General features: G+C 38.8%; 1 protein-coding gene across 1 annotated transcript in view; it reads left to right on the forward strand.

Annotated features, from left to right (window-relative positions):
• The first annotated feature begins 7,552 nt into the window (after positions 1–7,552).
• ASZ1 (ankyrin repeat, SAM and basic leucine zipper domain containing 1) overlaps positions 7,553–18,941 on the forward strand; it is a 39,112-nt gene continuing 27,723 nt past the window's right edge. The window contains exons 1-4 of the mRNA XM_035544334.1: positions 7,553–7,669; positions 9,185–9,278; positions 14,133–14,255; positions 17,873–17,984. Coding sequence (XP_035400227.1) covers positions 7,553–7,669; positions 9,185–9,278; positions 14,133–14,255; positions 17,873–17,984 — 446 coding nt within the window. The remainder of the gene's footprint in view (positions 7,670–9,184; positions 9,279–14,132; positions 14,256–17,872; positions 17,985–18,941) is intronic.

Consider the following 18,941-nt stretch of genomic DNA (forward strand, 5'->3'; position numbering starts at 1 on the left):
GAACAGTGCATTGTTATTTCTGCTGAAGTCTTTAAGCTTAATTTAGTTTTAAAGGGTTTACCTTTGAAAAATTCCTAACCTTGCAAGAACTAGAATATAAACATTCCTAAAACCTATTACGTTAAAAATGTGAATACAGCAAAACTGAAAGTCAAAAAATGGTCACACTGAAGTCCTTTACTTTGTATTTTTTTCCCCAGAGCATTATGATACAGTGATTGATTGTATTACCACCTGTATCTAAAACCATCCATCCCACTCCAACTAACAGAAACCAGATACGCAGGGAGAAACTTAAAAAAAAAAAATAGATCCATGCTAAGGCCATTCATTCCTCAAGGACTCTCCTGAACTCAAAATCACAAAGGAGATGTCCCACCACCCAGATGAATTTCAACTTCAAATTCCAGTAAAATAGGATTTAAACCACAATCTCGTGTCTGTTTTTCTACGTGATAACAATAATAAGAATGTCACAAACATTGCTACTGCAAGTTATTATTACGTCAAGACTTAGGTAAACTATGACAGCAAGCTGCCTAAGCTTTGCTACTGCTGGACAGGAATTCCACCAGCTAGCCAGAACTCTCTAGTACTGTTGCATGCAATGACTTTAGAAAAGGTCAGAATATTGAAAATCTACACTTTGAGTGTTTGGTAGAAGGTTTGTGTTTACACAGGGTCATCAACTATATAATTTTAATTTTCTGATGCCAAAACTCAAGACATAAATGAGCAACTGCAGTATACAAGCATTATAAATGCAAATGGCAAGGAATTTCCATGCCATGGGAAATAGGAAGGATTCTGAATGTTGTGATATTAATGAGGTGTTCAGTAAGTAGCTCCAATTGGAAGGGGATGAAGGGAATTTTGTTCCCCTCTCCAACATCAAATTAATTCAATTATATGAAAATATAAAACTTGTCTGAAGGAACAAGTAATTAATTTAAAAATACTATTAAAATTTTGTTGTTGTTGGGTTTGTTTGTTTTTTTTTTTTTAATTAATTTATTTATTTTTTTCATTCTGTGGGAGGGGACAGTAAAGTGTTTAGCCTGGGAATGCAATTGCAAAATTTAGGAAAACAGTAGATTACAAAATTGGAAAAAGACTACGACAGAGAGCCATTCCAACTGAACAAAGGATTGTTTTTCTGTTGAAAGTAAGGGCTATGAATTTATTGCAGAATAATATCTGCTGACAGGACCAAATGGCACAGCAACATGAGAGAAACAGGACCCCACCACAGGAAATTCCCATTTCCCTCTCTTCTCCAACCTGTGACAGATCACTTGTCCTCTTGTGACAGGTACTATCTGCTGATTAACTTCATGGGAATAGTGTTAGGATCCTGCAAGTACAACATGAATGTTTATTTTGAAGCAATGCCAAGTGGTAACCGAAATAAAGCTTCTTAACATACGCTTTTGAGTAGAGATACTAACAACAGCTTGGTGGACGGACAGTGCTCTTGTCTACTAGGCTATCTACCTGAAAGAAGTCCATCTCACAAAAGGACAATTGACATGAATTTTTCCTATTACAAAAAAGAACCTTTTTACTTGAAATGACAAGATTGAGCTCACTGCCCAAGGGTACTGGAGATTTCACAGTAAGTTAGCCAAAGGGTTAATCCAAGTGTTATTACAAGTGGCTGATGAGGATAGGGAAATCTACGATCCTAGATATTGCTGCAAGCCACTTGGCCCCATTTTTCCCCATATATATTTGGATTAGATACAAGCCATGATAATTTGGATGACATGGTTGAAGGAATGGGAGAAACACAGGAAAGAACTACATGTGACAGAAGTAAGGCTGTTCATTACAGAGCCTTATAGTCAGATAAGGGATTGAGATTGGGATCCCAAATTAGTTTAGTGCAAGATAAGTTCTGTAGAAAAGTTATGAAAGTGAATCTGGAGAAAGTAACTGTTTGGGTAACTTATGCACCTGCATTAAGGGAGAAGAAACCATGTCTTTGATAACCTGAATAATTCCTATATATAGGATGGACAGGACTTGCAGTATTTTTATGATACCAAAGTGGATAGGAACTGCTGAGAATTTTAATGCACAAATTAGAAAGGAGATGTTTTTTAATATACTGGTGCATGTTGATAATCCTGAGACTTCACGTACTTAAACTAATGGGACTAATAAAAGGTTTTTATAACACGAGAGCCATTATATCTATGGCAACAGCAACTTTGAATGAAGGAGCAATATCAGTGGTTAGAGACTTGGGGAAAAAAAGATGCAAAGATACATAAAGGATCTTATGTAACAACATGATGCAATAAGGGCACACAAAAACAGCTTGACTTTGGCAATATCAGTATTAGGGACTTACTAGAGGGAAAGAACCTTGCTCTGCTATCTCAGTACTCATTACTTTAGAAAGCCAAACAGTCAGGGCTTCCCCAGTGAATAATTGCTCCCACCTTATGGCTTACTGGGCCAGCTGTGACAGTACCTGAAAATGATCAGAAAAGCCTCTTCAAAAGTTAGGTACTTCTGGACAACAGTTTGGAGAGTAGCGTAAGAATGCAAATATAAGACACTTGGAAACTATTACAATTGAAGTGTGTAATAATTTTAATTCATACCATTAGGCATGGGGACAGTGATAATTACTCTTGAACAGAAGAGTGCATGTAGAAGGGATTCTGATTTTCCTGGAAGTGATGAGATTAAAAAAGAATCGGTAGCAAAGCTCAGTTAGCACATCTTCGAAATTCAGAACAGTTCCTCACAGCAGAGAAGCTGTGAGGCTGGAAGGCTCTGAATTACTGGTATCACTTTGGAGAGCCAGCATCACAGGCCTTTATGTAAAACACCATCCTGACTAAACAAGCTCAAGCAAACCAAGTCCAAAAGGGTGGTATACATGTGCGAGTTGTCACTATGCCCAGAGACTACTGATAAGCAGCCCAGCACTCATAAAAATAAGAGAAAATACGGGCTTCATGTGCTTTGGTAAACTGATGATAAAGAGGCAGTCTAGTACGCAAAAATCACTATTAGATTGCATGTTTTGCTATGAAAAGAGAAAAAAAAAATCAAAAAGAGTTTTTTTTCAGTCCCTTTTCCAAGAAGCCACACTCCTACGTTAGTCAGAGCGAAGTACGATCGTGGTGACTAACAAAAATAGTATACATGTAAATATGCTGCAATATCTGGATAAACCTCAATCTTGATAAAAGAGCTAAGATAAAGAGATACATCAGAAGAAAAGGTAAGTGGGGTAGAAAGTTTAAAACACCACTTGTTCCTATAAGCAGCCATTACTATGCACAAACATCTGAGTTTCTAAGAGACAGAAATTACTATTGCAAATGGTTGTCTGAGGATCAGCAGAGTGAACAGGCAGAAACAGAGAAGCTACTCACCATTCAGCAACATGACAATGAAGTGGGAGTACAGCCAGTTAAGATTAAGGGGAAGAAATGGTGTAGAAAGGAGTAGAGATAGTGGAGGAATGAGGAATTTTTTAACAGAGAGGTTGCACGCAGTAGCAACAGGAATCATTCTGACACAGACTTGCTATTCAGACCAAAGTTTCTATGTTACACAGAAAGAAACTAAACATGCGTCCAACTGACATTAAAAATATATATGTCTTCAAGATCCTAATCCCTGTTCTAGCTTTTTAAAGCAGTACTAAGGTAATAAGAGGTACTTTAATGATACTGGCATCAAGACAGTCCTGAAAAAGCTTACACTATACCTATGAATTCCCCACTACTTACTACTTTATGTGGTCTCATTTTAACAATGGTTTAAGGCATCTACTTGAAAACAAACAGGTTTTACGAACAGGAAAACAGTTGGTATGCAATTTATAATCAAGCTTTTGGCAGCAGATTGAAAATTTTACCTCACATACCATCCAGAGAGATTTGGCAAAGTGGACACGATAAACACAGCTGTAAAAAAATAAATTATCTGCAGAAAAACAGCTGAAATTAAATGCTTTCCATCTATTATCTATTTCCATCTATTATAAATCCATTAGAGCAATGACTTAAAAAAAAACTATGAATAACTGCTGCAGTGCAGCAGCTCGTAACAAAATTTCAGAATGAAAAAAAAATATCTGTTTTAATGCAAAGAGTGATTTCACAGATCACAGGAAGGACACTTGAGTGCTTTTTACAGAACAAATAAATTACAGTCTAGGGAGTAAAAGAGAAAGTTTGTAATATTAGCCTTTCTTTATATTTGAAATACCTTAAAAAGAATAGATGCTACAGGTATATACAAGTCTGCTGAAAAGGACAGGAACAACCTAAACTATTATGAAGTACTTTGCTTTCCATCTATTTGGTGAATGTGGCCTGTGAAGATACAATCAACTGTGTTACCTCATGGAACTTTTGGAACTTCTTGCAAATTATGTAAATTCCTGCCTTGAATCATGGAACCAGGATAGCTGGTACCTCACAAACCCCATGCAGTTACTGGAAAATTAGTCAATTCACTAGACCCAGAGCTAATAATCCTCTCTGGGAATGAGAATATTACAGTTAGTTACAAAGTCTTGTAATTTTTGGAGTGCCTACTAGTTGAACAAGGACTTCTCTCCTCCTCCACATGAATAAATTAGAGCACAAAAGGAATGGATTTAAGACATTTTATCAGTTGCCCCACTGTCCAGTAAGGTTTTGTCAAAGTTATATCTAGCTAATGTTATTTACTTTAAAAACTCGGTGATTCTGTATCTTAATGTTACCGCAGACGGAAATTTTACAAGAGTAATACTGCAAGGGCATAGACTGTTACACAAACTAGTAGCTGTGATTGAGAAAATTACATAGAATGCCACATGTGTAAAATGCTACTGCTGTTAAATCTCTAAATTATTGGCTGCTGCATTGCTAGTAGAACATTATTGCACTAGTTAAGGTTCACAGAGTCATTCTCTTTAAACATTTACCAATTCTGATTCTCCTCCCAAGAACACTACTTTCCCAACATCAAAGTCCTTAGATGTTTGCTGATTTTAGACCTTTTGGTCTGAAAGAGGGAATTTAACCAGTTTAAATATTTTAGTGACCATATTTGAATAAATAGCTATACATACATCGTGCCCATGTGAGACAAAACATGAGGTATAGACGAAAATATAGAAAAAAAATCTGTCAACAAATGAAATCTATTCAATAGTAAAAGTCATGAAAGAAGATAAAAATTCAGCTGGTCAATGAAAACAAGCGGAAGTACAGCCAGCAAGAAGGGTGGGTGAAGGATGATAGAGTATATTACAGAAATTATTTTTTCAGAGAAAAATGTGTTCTTACAATGCTGGTATTTGCTGAGTCCAGTGACTGCTATTCTTACTGTCCACTGTAATGCTAACAGGTATACTTAGTTATAGGCTGACGTACAAGTACATGGAGGTAGGCTACACCTAGATTAGATATTTATTTTACAGTTAGCTTTTAGTGCCTGTTCTCATGCCCCTTGTGATACAGGAAATTATTCTGAGACGTTTTCCCAGCTTGAACCATTCTATAATTGCCTCCTGCGTGTAAAATGAGTACAGCATAGCAATGAGGAAAAGATGCTGGGAACTGTTCCCACCACAGTAAGTAAAAACACACTGATATTGGCACATATGGATGGCAGCCAGAACTTACCATACTATCAACCAAAATGAAAAGTCTGCTTAGTTGAAAAATGATGTTAGACTTCAAGGTCACAAATGAATTGTATTAAGAATAGTGTGAAGAAGAAGAGGGAGCATCCACATCAATCTTTGTTTTACAGTCACAAGCAGACACACGATGACAGATTACCTGCTATAAATTTCTGCATTATCAGAATGTGCACATTTGAAACAGCTGTCAGGTGCACTGTCTGCACAGCTCTTCTGCATGGTGACATTTTGAAAGTGGTTATTTTTTGTAGTACTAAGGACTACCAGGGCTGTTACTGAAGGAGACCTTTTAAGAGAGGTGGCCTTTGAACAAGGAAGCAGCATGTAGGCTGCAAAGTGTCAGTTGTGATGTTTTAAATTGTGCATGAGATGGTACAAAGAAAAGGGGGAAAAACAATAGATTTCAAGCTTTGAAGCCTGAACAAGGACAAGTAAATCACATGAAATACACACTAAATAATCAGCAGTACATTAAAAGTAAGGAATCCATAGATAACATAACCCATTAAAACCAACCCTCATCAGGACAACTGTAAAAGGCACCCTCAGTTGTCTTTACTGTTCAGCAGCTACAAATTCTGCTAGCAGGGATAAGAACTCTACTAGCAAGCCCATGTTCTTTAGCACGGCTGAGCCAACGAAAGAAAGAATATTATGGAAGCTTCATTCAGAGTCTGAAGACTATATTTGGGAAGACTTGTGGGCCCATATAGATCCAAAGAAGCTAGATGACTAGGCCATAAATTCTACTGGCTACAAAAATATTTAATCCAGTAAACGTTATCAATCGCACCATGATTCTCTTTGAATACCTGTGATTTTATAGCACTGTGTGTGTTTTAAGCATGACCCTAACTAACCTGCAAATTCCCAACATGGTGAAAGCCACCTTACATATTGCACTGTAGTTTACGAAAATGTAAAAAGGAAGAAATACCTACAATATAAGTGACATTTTGGTTAAAAGGAATTTCCCCAAAATTACACTTGTACAGTGTCATATGCTCAAAGACTATATTAAATATTCCACATGAGCATCTGCCTCTTCACCAAGACCAGTCTTTTTCTTTTCTGTTCTCTTTCATTAGGTGGAAGACCAAATTCATTCCAGACTCGGGCAAGGTCTGCACTGAGCTCGAAGTGCAGTCTTGCGTATGGATGAAATACAAACCATTGTTCCTTATCTGTTTTTCAAGCGACTTCATGTGAACCTTGTAATGGATGTGACATCTCTGATGATAAAGAAACATAGTTGCAGATCTGAAATGGGAATTATTGTACAGGAAGGCAGAAGGGAGTAGGGTGAATGCTCATCACGGTGCATGTGGCCAGCGTTCAGCCTTCCCCTCAGAACTGCCAAGCCATAGGCTTTGGTATGGTGACAGCGCCTGCACACACACGGGCAATGGGACTGACTGCTGCTACATCACACGAGCTGGTTTTTTAAAAGTGTATAAATGATGACAGAAACAAGAGAAAACTTGTATTACTTTTTTATTTCCCTCAGATTTAAAAACACTTCATAACCACGGATGTGGAAGGACATCACAGATTGCCCTACCGCGTCACCCCACAACCCTACAAAACCGCTGAACCACGGCAGAGCCACGTTACACTCCCCCGTCTTTATAACCGCGAGAGCACCCGCTTCCCCTCACGGTGCCGCAGGGTCCCCACCACCACGGACCAGCTGCCCCCTTCCCCTAAAGGGCCACACGAGGGCTCCACGCCACGCTCTCCCTCAGCCACCGGGCCCCTCCGCCCCACCTCGCGTCGCGCGGGAACGCGGCGCGGCCCCTCCCTCTTTCCCTAGGCGACGTCGGCCGGGCGCGTGCTGCGCGAGGCAGCCTCGCGCCGAGTCCGCCATTTCGTGTGGGGGGCGGCGCCATGTCGCGGGGATCCGCCGCGTCGTGGGGCGCTCGCGTGGCGGCGGGGTGCGACGAGGACTGCGACAGTGACGACGATGACTGCTGGGATATCGGCGTCCCGGGGGATGAGTCGCAGGTGGGGCGAGGCCTCGGCGCTGCCGGAGCCTTCGTCCAGCCGGGGCCCGCGGCCGGGTGGTGGCTGAGGGAAGAGGGCTTGAGACCCTCCCGTCTCTGTTGCGGGTGTTTTTTTAGCAGAGCAGCGGTGGAATACACTTGGTCTAGGCATATAAAACCTGGATTTTGAGGGGTTGGCTTCTTACGTAAAATCTTGGTGTTCCTTTCAAATGCTTTCTCTGCTTACTGATGGCAGACCTATTACTCTTCCCATGTGAGAGTGAATCTGAAAGAGACCTGAGGCCCAGAAAGCTCGTTTATGTTTTAAATCTCTGAATCTGTTTCTTCCTAATATGAAGACGTAAGAGATTTATGGCATCTGATAATCGTGTGGCATTTGATAGTGTGAGGCAAAGGGAGGCCCTGCATGGCTTTTTCTCGTGGCTGGAGCTGGAAAATGGAGGTAAGGTGAAAATTAGCAGTGCTCTGCTAAAGGTTACAGTCAGTTTTTCAGTGGCCTTGATCTTTAAATCAAGGTTCCTACCCAAAGATATGCGTCATTTGGAAGTTGATGGTTAAGTAGAGTAAAAATAAGTCTAAATTAATTTATTGGCTGTTTCTTATCATTGATTGTCTATACATTAATTAGTTACTAAGAACGCTGCAAAAATGTGGGAAAGACTACAATATGCTGGGGGAAATTGTATAATTCTGAGTTTTTGTGGTACAACTTCAAAATTTACCACAAAATACGACTTCTGACTGTACTCTCTACTGTCAGCAAAGAAACTAGTGAATATTCCTTGATTTATTGGTGTATGTAATCACTTATAATTGGGATAATGCCAGCAGCAGTCTGCATCTGCAGCTTTAATATAGAACAAATCTGTGATGCTTCTGTGAAAAGAACTTGAGTCAGGCAAATGCTTGAATCGTAAACCAGTCCTTTGGTCAAATAATTTTTTAGCCAACTCATTTATGACGCAGCGATTAAAAGTCTTGCCACCACAGGAGTAGGAGGGAATAACAACATTAACTCTTCCCAGCCGTGAAAACGCTGGGCTATGCCACAGAGCTTGTCATTGCACTACACTGCCCCACATTGCAATTTTTGTTTCTAATTTTATTTTTTTAATGCCATGCTTTACAGCATGTGAAATGTGCAAAAAAGGTAAAGAAATGTGTTGCAATATTGTTTTAGCAGCAAAATGTGAAAAGGAGTCTTAATTGAAATAACACACCATTAAGAAAATCTGCGAACGCTGTAGGAGGATAGCACATCCATTGAGAAGGAAGATAGTTGCATTTTCAGAGAGTGGAATCTTTCTGAGAAGGTCATCTTAAAACTTTTTTTACAGTTGAGCCGAAGCAGGTCTACAGAGGTGGAAGAAGTACAGTCTTAACAACGCCTTTTTCTTCTTCCACTTCTCTGTGTTGTCCTTACAGAGATCATTAGTGCTTTTACGCTGAAATCAAGCTGTAGTTGATAGCTTGAAACAGTTACCATGCTTTGACTTAATTTTTCTTTGTCTATCAGTTGGATCAAATGTTGGAGTTAGACAAGAAGGATGCATTCAAGAAAGCTCTGGTTCATGGTGATGTGTCCTTGATTGAAGAACTCTTAAACTCAGGTAATTAAAGTTATTTATGAAGTTGGATACATGTACTTGAACTTGGAAAGAATTCTAAAGCTTTGAAGTTTCTCGTTTCAAAGTAACATCTTGGGTCAATATAGGAATACGTGAATATTTCCAATATGGGGTATAAACTCTTAGTATAAAGATGAAATTTGTTTTTTTCAGTGTCTCAGCATGATGTATTTCTGCAAGCTCCTTCTAATTTATATTTATTTTGTCAGTCAAAACTCCTGAAAACTGAGAAAGCTGTAATATGTGAGCAATTACATAAGGTGTTTGTTTGTTTTCAGATGTATCTTTAACCTGAAAATATCTACCACAAACGCTGATTTGAGGTCGTTTAAATTGAGTGAGAGTTGAGTGGGTATTCTTTACCTTGTTCTACTTTGGAGGTTGGGGAAAAGGAAGGACATTGGCTTTCTTTTTTTTTTGTGCTCCCCTGTTTGAAAATTCCATGTTTTTCTCGAGCACAGCACTGTTAAATTTGTGGAATGTGCCATTTGTAATACCTTAATTTTTCGAAAGTGTCATGTTTAATGCTATAATATCTGGTATGTGCCAAGTGACATGGCAACATCAGCTGGAGAAACCTTTTGTGATTCCAAAAGGTCTAATAGGGTTTATGTGGCATTTGTCACTAAAAAGTAGTTTGTCCCGACACTAAAAGCTTTTCTCCCTGATCTGTTACTTGGTATTTCTCTGTAATGTGTTTCTGCTATTCAGTGTTAGGAGGATTGGACTTAGTGAAGCATCCAGAACAATCCGAAGCTGCATAGCTGAGGTGACCTGCCTAGTGATAATTATCAGGAAGTTTTGCTTCAACAAGCAAGCAGAATAAGTAGCCGTGAGCTTGTTCTCTGAGAAAATGTGTCTTGTGGCTAGAAGAAAGTATTTTTTTCAGTTAGCAATGGGTTTTTCTGAGTTTTAAATTGGTGACATTACTTGCCCTTCTAGGAGAAGACATTCTCACCACGGCGGGGAATAATTTTATTTTAAGTCAGTATTAACTCAAAACTAATGCACAGGTTGAAACAGTGTGAATACTGTGTGAAATGTATCTTCTGTCTTGCATTGAAAAAATCTGTTCTCATGTAGAGTTTTCTGTGATATCTGTGCATTAGATTGTTTAGTTGTTTCGTTACAGTTAGCCACTCTTAATTGCTTATTCAGCAAAACAGTAGTAGCTCGGATCAAACCTTTTTATGTTGATGCTTGCCAAGTAATGAGCTGTTCTAGCCATTTGGAAGGTGAAAATTCCTGTAGTCCAGCATCTTGTCCCCTAAAACGCACAAGGCAGTGAGTGTCATGAGAGAGTCTGTAAATTTCCTAAGATTATGATTAATTTTTGACACATCCAGTATAGTCTCTGCAGAGCGGTGGAACATAATGCCTCTCTGAAGAAAGGTAACATTGTCCTTCAGAGGATTAGTGCTTAGTCAGATGAAATCTTTGCCTCCGAAGTTGCCTTTAGTTTATGTTCAGTAGAGCTTGCAGAAAGCATGCTACCAGCACTCCACCAAACTCCAGGTTTGTGTTGGAAGTGGATTTCCTAGCAACAGTTACGGACGTTCTTTCAGGTAGAACAAGAACATGCTGTCTTCTGGCTTGCATAGCAATTGCTCCAAGAATCCGCGGTGCTGAGGCAGTTTCATAGAGCTCCTTTAGGAGATGGACAAGTCTTCTCTAATCTCTCCTATTAAATACTAACGTACTAAGAACAGTTTCCTGAAGTGTGTGTCACAAAAAGTAATGCAAGCAAGTAGAAGGTGTGGTGGTGACTCTAACTGGCATTTTGGTCTGCTTTGGGAGTAAAATACTTAATACTGTATAATCGGTATGTTTCCCTCAAATGGGACTAAAAGTTAAGGCCTTGTGACAGTTCAGGCTGACCAGGGATACAACTACAGCCATTCCTTTCTTGTTTTCAGCAGTCTGTTCCACACCTGTCTTTGCATGTTTGTTGGAGCTCATCTGATCTTGTGCGAGGTGGTTCAGACAACTAAAGTAATAGTAATCTATGTAGGGGAGGGTGGGGAATGAAGAATTTTTTGGCCAGTTTAGGACTTTGAACTGAGAACCGTAGGTGGGCCAGCGGTGGGAGACAGCAGCAGTGCTATTTAACTTTGCTTTAAGGTATTGTGGAACCACAGCAATAACTGTTGACAGACTTATATCAATACTTCTATTAGAAAAGAAGTCTTCTGCTATCAATTGTTTCAGAAGTTACCTCTCAAATAAACTGAGACTGAATGTGAATGGATTCTAACAGTAGAAGCGGTTCTTAAACTAGGAGTCTTTCAGCACCTTAAATTTTTTTGTATCATCCATGGAATTACTTAGCATGAAAAGGTATATGCAGAATTTGATCATAGTTCTTCAGGCATTACCTTGGTTAAACTTCCTGAATTTGAGATTGCATTTTTCTCTCTAAAAATAGCCTTTCTACCATTGCTGTTATTAGCCACAATCAACAAAATACCTGAACGAGGTACCAGAGAAGCTGCACTAAGGTGTGCGAGAGGATGTGTGATCACTAGCAAAGATCAAGCCAGACTAGCCAGTGAGTGAAGAGGGAGTCAGGAGGTGTGCACATGTGGGCTGTAGAGACCTATGTTCGGACAGGGAGGGGAGCAGGACGAGGCCGTTGATGCTGTGTTCACGTGAGCTCTGTGTGTCTGTCTGAGTGTGTCTGTGGGGCTGGTGGTGTCTGTGTGGTCTGTGCATGTGCCTGCTGGGCATACACACGCAGCCTTGGTACTGGTTGGACCTGGGAACATGGAGCTGCAGCAGGCTTGCCTCTCTGGCTGGCTGATACGGCCTCGTTTTTCCCTTAATCTCTTTTTTTCCTGGGCTTCACTGTTGCCTTATAGGACTTCTTAAGGGCCTTTTCAGTACCAAACAAGCACTTGAAAACAGATCATGCAATGAGAGAGTTTGAGTAGTAACTAGTAGGAGATGTTTTTGGTTCAGTCAACAGCTCATAACCCATGCAGCCAAACAGCCGGGTAAGTGTTGATACTGTTTTAGTTGTCCTTTCTCTGTCTTCCTCTGAAGATAACAGTGCATTGTGACTTCCACGGTGCATAAATGCTTCAAGGCACTCACTGGGAAGACTGCAGTAGGCCATGCGTGACAGGTGGTAATGCAGCTTTGACATTTCAAAGTTGCATTGCAAAAAAAGACTTTAAAACTTAGGAAAAGCACCAACATTCTGGCCAATACTGTCTGCTATATAGGTAAAGAAAGCAGCACGGAAAACACTTTCTCAGGTGTCCTAGCAAATCTGTATGTCTGCCAAGTGGGTCTTTTGCCATTATTGTTTAAATACGTATTAAAAAGCTCTGGATGGGAGCTCTAGTCACTTGAACTGCTTTTCCTCTAAAGAGGGAAAGCGGCTTTTTTAATGCTGAGAGTGCCAGCTTTCTGATACTCCTTCCCTAGTAGTGTTAGTTCAGTGGGCTGTGGGATATCAAACTTTCTAGATGCTTGAAGTGATTTGTCTACAAGGAAGTTCAGATATGACTGCTGAGGGACTGGCAGTCCTCACCCACAGTTACTGGCTCACCTTGTAGAACTTGGCTGTGGGCCTCAGTGAAGTGTTTTGTAAACTGCAAACAGGAATGCTGTGGCATTAAGGATTGCAACTAGTATGTATGCATTGCTGAAAGGATTTGATCGTAGCTTCTGTGGCTTGCAGGTGTTAGAATGCTTCAAAACCCGGCATTCATTGAATGCTTCCTCTTTATTGATTACAACTCCTGATCTTAAACAGTTGAAGAATCAATTGCAGAGCAGTGACTTCCTATTCTCTCAGCTTTAATGGCTTCATGTTGCTACAATGAGCACATCTTTGACAAGCTATCAAGGCAGGGAAAGTAAATACACGTTCTGCATGAAAAGGTTTGTGTGAGGCTTGACTGTCACAAATTTCTTAGGAAGTTGTGGAAGACACTTTCCTCTTGTAAAGCAATATATTGAGTAATCCATAATCACTGTTGGACTAACGTGGAATCAGCTGATGGCAACCAAGTGCTATAGAGGAAATAATACGTGAGGAATGATTGAAGGGATGTTTTCTCTTATTGCAAAAATCTATAAAGAATTTTATTTGAAAGTTGTCACATGAGTTGCTGGATCTGGTACTTCATTTGGTGAATTTCGGAGGACAGTCTGGCCAGTTTATTATTAGCCACAGAAGAGGCTGTGGCCGTTATACAGACTAACAAACAAAGCTGGTGGTTGTGACTGAACCTTGCATTATCTTATCAATCATAGGATGGTTTGGGTTGGAAGAGACCGTAAATTATATTTCTTTGGAGATAATATTTTCATAGTACTGAACACAAAACTGGTATCTGCAGCTTAGCTGCATTGGAAGGCCGATAATAAGAGGAGCCATGAAGCAGGAAAACCCTAGTCAGTATGGTCTTAATAGTATGACAGACATGTTGCTTCCACAGCAGCCCATTTGGATTGGTAAGAATAAAAATTTGGAGGTTTAGATTGAGAAAAGCTGTAGCACTAAAGTGGAAAAAACAGATTATGTGCACTTCTCTGAAATTAATTTGCAGTTAAATTCATTTTTTTTAATTGTTTAAATTTTTTTCTATTGTGCTTAACTACTTGGATTGAGTACTGGGCTTCATTGCGGTTAGTTCTAAAAGATGTTTTCTGGTATTCCAGATAAATATGTATTTAAAAAACAAAAATGGTATAAGAGGCTTTCCTTTCTCTAGGGCTAAATGGAAACTGTGTAATCTTCATAATAATACATATTTGAATAAGATTTATAAAATGTATCTTTATTTTGGTGTAATTTTAAGATTTTAGTATCTTAAATTTTGACAGGTATAAGCATAGAATCTAGCTTTCAGTTTGGATGGACTCCCCTGATGTGTGCTGCCAGCACAGCTGATTTTGCAGTGGTACGTCTTCTTCTGGACAGAGGTGCCAATGCATGCTTTGAAATAGGTAAGATGTGAATAAAAATAGTGGCCAGTACATCTCTGTACCAGACGTTGTCCTACCTTTATTCTCTTTTTATAAAGAGAGAAAAAAATAAAATTTCATGATGGAACTGGGATATAGTCTAGATTTTCCAATTTTAAAGTAAAAGTAGAAGTTTTAAAGTAAAAAATAAATATATATTTTCCTGGATCTCATCTCGATTCATCTGATGGATATCCTTATACTCTCTCTCTCTCTCTTTCTCTCTTATTCTGTCTTCCCTACCACCTCTCGATCCCCAAGTACGTTTTTTTAAAGCAGTATTTGAAAGTCATCCTAGAATTCTTGAACACATTAAGTTGTAGAGTTAAAACTTCCTGTGTTTGATTCTGTTATGAACTATGTACATGCAGAAAACAGCTAGAATCCTGAATTTTAGTAGTACCCACTGCTTTTAAATTCATGATGATGACGTTGTTTCATCCCTTCTAAATCTAACAGAAGTGCTCTTTTCCTATAAAGTATTAGTCCTTTGTTCAGCTTTCCAGCTAGTTATGTGCAATAGATTCATCTTTAAGGCCATAGATGCTTCTTCTCCCACTGTAGTTGTTTGCTTTTTGCTCTCCAGCCACTCATCGTTAACCTTCAAACATGCCAGTTGACCTGCTCATGTGATTGCACTGTATCTTGTTTCAGACCAAAGTAATAAATAAGCACTAGGTTTTAGGTTACTGATGGGTTTTGATTTCTATATTTTAAATGACTACACCCTAACAATCATAAGAGTAGGTCAGATGTCAGGTCTGCAAGATGGTAACAAACAGTAATTCTCTTCCTCTAGCATTAACTGAAGAAATAATGTGCTTACAAGAGTAGCTGTCCAGTTAACGGGAAACTACTGTAGACTTCTCTAAAACTAGATCAAAAGTTTTATATTAAGTGAAAATTACTCTTCAGTGTGTTGCTAGATCAGGGTTTTTGGCAAGAGTTTAGTGAAACTTCTAGATACTACCAGTTCCTCTCTCAGTTTTTATAGCTCATTAATAACTCTATCCTGCTTCAACTGTAGTGTTTTCCTTCTGTTTCATTATGTTAGAAAACTTATCCAAGCTCAAGAAAAGACATGGCAATACAGAAGAAACTGATGAAACATGTTACTATGAAGTACATAAAAATGGTGAACATATTTTCCAGTAGACTGCCAGTATTTGTAATAGAAGTAGTAGACTGCAGTGCAGGTGGTACAAATCTAGGTTTTAAAATTTTCTTGAACTTCTTAGCTGATCAGTCTGAGATCAGAGTAGATTGCCTACACCAAAGACAGTTATGCCTTCAAATTACTGTCCTTAGCCAGTGTCAGAGGACTTCCATGTGGCTGCCTGTTCCATGTTTATGGTTGTAGAGAGCTGTAAATTGGGCAGGAACTTCTGTGGGTAGCATTTTCAGCCATCCAGTTAACCAACATGCATGGCATTTTTTTCACTGTGTGATCAGTTGTTTGCCCGAAGTGGCACCTTGTTGGGATCAGGTTTCTCAGCTTGTTTCCTTGCTGGTTTGTGTAGTGAAACAGTAGCTAGGGCACAGCAGAGGATTGTCCAGCCAGCAACAGTCTTGCAAGCCATTAATTGATTCAGGTCAATCCAAATGTGTTCAGTACAGCTATGCCACCCTTAAGTCGTACTAAATGTCATCAGTCCTGGTTGTTCTGTATGAGCTGGCAATCACTCGAGTGATCCCATACTAGTAATGTTATAACCTTATAATCCTAATAATAGGTCTGCTGTTAATCACCTTTTGTCACATTTCAGTTATTCTTTGTAAGCTACTTGCTTAATTTTACCCTAAGAGTGGAATGAACTTCGGTAGTCATGAAGAATGAGGACCTAATGGTAGCATTCGCTAGGTGGTGGGATCAGCATGTAGCATCTTGAAGGAGTAAATTCACTGTCTCTTCTGGTTTTTTTTTTCAGCTAGCCTGACCACAGACTAATCTTTTTTGCAGTCTCTTACCATTTTTTTCTGTGCAGAAGAGAAACCTGAGTGTTCTAAGGTGTTTCTTCTTGTTTTGCTTATGTATGACCTGTAGGTAGGCCAGCAGAAATCAACTTCCCACCCTTTATCACTATCTTAACTACTGAATACAAATATGACTACAGTTTCTTCTTAAATGTAATTCCCAGATTAATGATGTTTATTGCTATCTTTTGTTCAAAGTCCAGCCAGCTTTCAGGTCATGTTATTACTGATGACCAGTTTAAATGTTCAGAGTAAGAATCTGTTAGTGAATGAAATTATTTACTGGAAAGTTAATTACTTACCATTAAGAAGTGACTCTATGAAACTTAATTTTTCATTTAATGCACTGATTTACGTGTTTTACAACTTCTATATGAGAAGGTTGAAAGTTACAGAAGGTTGAAGGTTACAGGTTTGTCTTTAAAAACCTAGGTGAATTTAAACACAAACTTAAAGTCTTCAGTTGGAGGAGTCAAAGACAAGAAGTTGTGAGAAGTAAAGAAAGTAGAGCAGATTGGGGTGAAGTATATCTCAAGTTTAAATGCAAAAAATACCCGATCTGTTTCGAAGAATAAAGGTGCTAGTGCATACACAGTCCTGAGATTTCTATAAGAAAGGTAGAAAATATGTTGTAACACTTCAAGGATTGGTCTGAAGTATGTACAGTTAAAATTATACTTGTTAAATTGCTGAAGGCGTGCTTGAACTTGTATGTAAGTTTGTGTAATAAGCTAAGTGGGCAGTTGTTCAAATGGTAGTCTTCTAAGCCAAAGAGCTCGCTAAGGTCCTTGAGGTGTGATGCTTCGCACATACCTGTAGGAGAAAAATAGGAAAGATCTCCCCTGTTCTGTGGGCAAACAGCAGTGGTGTACAGTTCTGATCCATGAGTAAAGGTGGCACGTAACACCCAGCTGGCTTTCGAGCTGGAGCAAATAAATACACTGGTTCCTCATGATGAGTATTCACATATTGTGGATGTGGATTTAAAGAACGTTCATCCTTTTGCCATCTTCTTCCTGCCACCACTGCACAATAGTAGTCTGTAAATAGTAGTTTGTAAACTGGTTTCCTTTTCCTTCATCCCTTTAATAAAGCCTTGTTACTTGAACTGTCCTTTGTATGGACCTCTGTTCTTCCTATTATTGATGTTGCTATGTGTGTTTTTTTTAAAAAGGTTCATGCACTTTCTTTTATCCATTGCAGTTAATTCCCTGTAAGATGTTTCTTCAATTGACTGTGTTTTAGGGAGAGGTAGGGAGGAACAGGGAATGAATCTCCTGGTGTGGACCAAGATTTTAGAAACAGATACCTAAATTTAAGCTCCTGCAGGTTTTTTTTTCCACTACCTAAGTAAGCATCCTCACCTTCAGTAGTGGTAGGTGCTCTACTAGTCTCATTCACTCCTGTCTGTGTCTTCACTTTTTAGATGCCTTTATCTTACCTGATAATTCTAGTGACTGTTAGTGGAAGAAAAACAAGTTTCTTACCTTTTTTTAAATATCTTAGTTTATCAGCACCTGATAAACAAATCTAGCAAATGTAAAAGCTTTTAAAGGATTTTTTAAAGGATTAGCATAGTATTTGACTTTGTGTATGCAATTCTCTAACTGTAAGTTTCCAAACAGATAAGTACACAGTGCTGATGGCAGCGTGTGCTGCTCATGCTTCAGAGGAAAACATCTTGAAGACTGTAGAACTACTACTGTCAAGGAATGTCGACCCTAATCTTACTTGCAGGTACAAAAAAAAAGTCTTTGAACACTCTGTATTATGCAATATAACCGTGGAGACATTTTTAGACTTCGTTGTTACCACTTAAGATGATGTCTACTTCATTAGCTTTTTGTAACTTTGCTGCTCTCTGTATATACAGAAAGATTAGCGTGCAGGTGTTTTTTCTTCTAGTATAGTCATTCACCTGAGTAAGAGTGTCATCAATTTTATCAAATTTAAGTGTGTGTGTGTGTGTTTTTGTCTTTGTTTTGTTCTGCTTTTTGTTTTTAAGATAATTATTTTAATCCTTTCGGTTGACAGTAGTGTAAGCACAAGAAATACATCCTTTGCCTTTCCCAAATCATATTCCTTATTTTGTAAGGATGTGGGTTAACCCATCAGTTAATTGGTTAATTCTTTATTTAAATTCAGGCTTTGCTTTTGAGCTTTCTGCGATTATCTAGCTATATTCCTTTCACAGATTCCTGTGGAAAAAGTAAACTTCTCTTTAAATAAAAGTTATTCTAGTGCAAGCATGCTTTAATCTCCTTTTCAAGAAACAGATGACAGTGTTTCTCAAATTACCATGTCATGTCTCAGCAGTCTGAAGCAATGCATTGCGAGCTATCCGTAGTTGCGTAGTCTGCTGCAGTGCTTCATTTTAAATCATAAAGAGGGAAATTCTGGGCTGATCCATGATAAACTATCCTCCCTCTGCTGGAAGAAAAAAGATTGTGTTTAGTTCAAATTGAAACTGCTTTTTTTTCACTTGACTGAAATTAATTTTTTTATACTACAGCTCTTTCACCTCTTTACCATATTACCTAAAATATGTGGACTGTGTAGTGATACAAAAAGAACAGAATTGGAGGCCTGTTGGTTCTTACTAAAAGAATTCAATTGATTTGCTGGGCCCTGACCCTCACTGTAATCATAGTAGTGATAGATGGGGAATAATAATAATAATAATTTAAAAAAAAA

This window comes from Cygnus atratus, chromosome 1 (genome assembly GCF_013377495.2).
Source record: "Cygnus atratus isolate AKBS03 ecotype Queensland, Australia chromosome 1, CAtr_DNAZoo_HiC_assembly, whole genome shotgun sequence".
In the NCBI taxonomy this organism is placed as follows: domain Eukaryota; kingdom Metazoa; phylum Chordata; class Aves; order Anseriformes; family Anatidae; genus Cygnus; species Cygnus atratus.